This window comes from Poeciliopsis prolifica, unplaced genomic scaffold (assembly GCF_027474105.1).
Source record: "Poeciliopsis prolifica strain line A6 unplaced genomic scaffold, Auburn_PproV2 SCAFFOLD044, whole genome shotgun sequence".
NCBI classification, from domain to species: domain Eukaryota; kingdom Metazoa; phylum Chordata; class Actinopteri; order Cyprinodontiformes; family Poeciliidae; genus Poeciliopsis; species Poeciliopsis prolifica.
Genome location: NW_026562419.1, coordinates 4,167,501 through 4,169,974, shown reverse-complemented (window position 1 = coordinate 4,169,974; position 2,474 = coordinate 4,167,501). Strand labels below are relative to the sequence as shown.

The 2,474-nt window shown below is 45.5% G+C and overlaps 1 protein-coding gene across 3 annotated transcripts in view; it reads right to left on the bottom strand.

Moving 5' to 3' along the window:
* Window positions 1-349: 349 nt before the first annotated feature.
* Window positions 350-2,474, bottom strand: part of LOC129376742 (sodium/hydrogen exchanger 9B2-like) — a 9,366-nt gene continuing 7,241 nt past the window's right edge. For 2 of the 3 annotated variants that reach the window (XM_055056326.1, XM_055056324.1), the window contains exons 13-14: window positions 1,856-2,030; window positions 350-1,186 (exon numbers count right to left, since the gene is read on the bottom strand). In XM_055056326.1, the coding sequence (XP_054912301.1) occupies window positions 1,098-1,186; window positions 1,856-2,030 (264 nt within the window). In that variant the 3' untranslated portion in view covers window positions 350-1,097. The remainder of the gene's footprint in view (window positions 1,187-1,855; window positions 2,031-2,474) is intronic. The other variant, XM_055056325.1, reaches the window with a different exon arrangement.

Genomic DNA, 2,474 nt, shown 5'->3' with positions numbered 1-2,474 from the left:
TTCTGTTCGGTTCTGATGCTTACAGAGTAATGAAGGATGTGATGAGCTGCAGGAGACGGTCCGGTCCAAACCGCAGCCCGACCCGGTTCTGTAGGCTGCAGAACTTCATGGGTACCAACCTGATGATCTGGTCTGGATTCAATGGAAGGATGAAGAATCTGACTCCATTTGACCTCTGACCTCGACTCTTCCTGAGGACACGACCTCCGACCCGACCCCGACCCGACCCGACCCCACAGAGTTGTCTGAGCATCGTTTCTGTTCGGTTATGAATATTAAGTTATAATCTGATTTAATCATTAAACAGATCAGATTACAGATGTTGCACTGTAAAAAATAACTGGTCAGATTAGATTAAATTCAGTTTTTATTGCTGCAGCATCAGAAGGTCCAGTTCTGGTTACGAAAGCAGAACTTTGGTTTCTAACAGAAACACACAGAACCTGTCAGGAGGAGCCGGTTCTGGTGGAACCGGGCCCGGTGCAGGCTGAGGGACAGAACTGCAGGTCCGAACATCTGGACCAACCTGAGTCATGTTGGTGAAATCAAGTTACATTAAAATCAGATTTATTTTGAAGGAAACGTTTCAACCAGTCCAGAACTCCTGCCTGGGTTTCTGAACATGGAACCAGTTTGACCCGCTTCTGAACTCTTTCAAGGTGTTTTAAATGAGGAGCTGTTGGTCTGGTGGACGGAGCGGTTCTGACCCAGAATCGGTTCCTGTAGATGTCTTCAGCTTCAGCCTCATCCTGACCGCAGAGCGACTCCACTTCCTGTAGTTCCCGCCACAATAAAACACCAAATGTTTCCTCTGTGTAATAAAGTTTGTTTCTATCCTCAGCAGAAATAATAAAGTTAAAAACATCCAATAATAATCACTAAATGTGATCAAAGAATTAGTGACTTTTCACTGACGCAGAATAAACCTTCATATAAAACAATCAAGCAGAAGAAAACATCCAGGAAATGAAGAAGCTTCTTTTCATTTTCAGCCATTTTGTTTCTGTTTTTTCTAACATGTCAAAACTTCATGTTCATGAACCAGTTGGGTTTGTCCCGCTGGGAGAACTGGGCTGGTTCTGATCGGGTCAGAACCATCACAGTCTGCTCTCAATGATCATGTTACTCTTTTCCTCAGCAGGTGGGTCGGGGATGGTGGGCGGGGCTTCTGTCTCCGTCTCACCTGCTGGTTCAGAGAAAACAAGATTCACTGGTTGATTCAGAGGAACTGATGGTCAGAGGTCAGAGGTCAGGACCCTGCAAACAGCATGCAGAGGTGGGCACCGCTAGCTAAAAGGTTAGCTATGCTAACCCTAAAGCGCTAATCATAAATATTAGTTCAGCTAACGTTAAAGCAGTATATTAACATGTTGTTTGACAGATGCTAACGCTAATCCTCTGTACCAGTATGACACTTAGCAGAAGCTAAATTCATTAGCTACCCAACATGCGCCGGATTGTGAACAGAAATGCATTCTGGGAACAGAATAAGCGTCGTGGGGTGGATAAACTGAGGACAGGAAGTGGAACTGAACATTTTCAAAACAGCGTAGAAAACTTTAGAATTGATCTAAAATGAATTTAGCATAAAGTCAGCGCACCAAACATTTATAAAAAAATCTAAACAAACTTAGCTGTGCTATTAGCATCAGCGCTAGCCCCACTGTTTGGTACATAATCAATGGGTTCCAGTTGGTCTCATCCCAGCTGAATACGACCCGATTGGACCTTCTGCTAGTTCTGAAAGACGTTTCACTCAAAGGGTTTTTAGTTCTGACCAAAGTTCAGTCAAACCAGAACTAATGGACCGGGTCATCATTTGGGCTCAATAAAAACCTCCAGACTCTGAGCTGACCTTTGACCTGTCGGGCCAGGAGGCGCGGCCCGGCCAGTCCAATCCCCAGCGCCCCGATGGGAGCCGTGATCAGGATAGCTAGCACCGCTAGCGTTAGCACGTCCAGACCAAACTGGATCAAAGTCTCATCGCCTTCGTCCCGCGCCAAGTCCAACGCCTTGGAGCCGATCGCCGCCTGGAGGACAGAGGGACGGTTAGTCTGGGAGTTCTGGTGGACCAGACTGGTTCTGATGGTTCTGGTGGACCAGACTGGATCTGTGTGGGGGTCAAGAGGTCAAGGTCACTCCAGCTGGTCCAGATGTTCCCACTTTCAGGTTCATCATCAACACATCATGAAAATATCTTTAAATATTTATCATGAGAAATATGTCTGGTATTTTCTGTCTGCAGTAAAAGTTTCTCAGTCGATCAGTTGATCAATAGATCAGTTGATTGATCTGAATCTCATCTGGTTTCTCTCCAACGATAAAATGTATTTTAATATTTAAATCTTCTGGTTTATTTGGCTGCATTGACTGTTTTATGATGATATGACAGCAGGAACATGAGGACATGAAACCATCAGCCCCAGCAGAGCCTCGGCCCAGAGGTCAGAGGTCAATGACCTGGTCAGACGCCA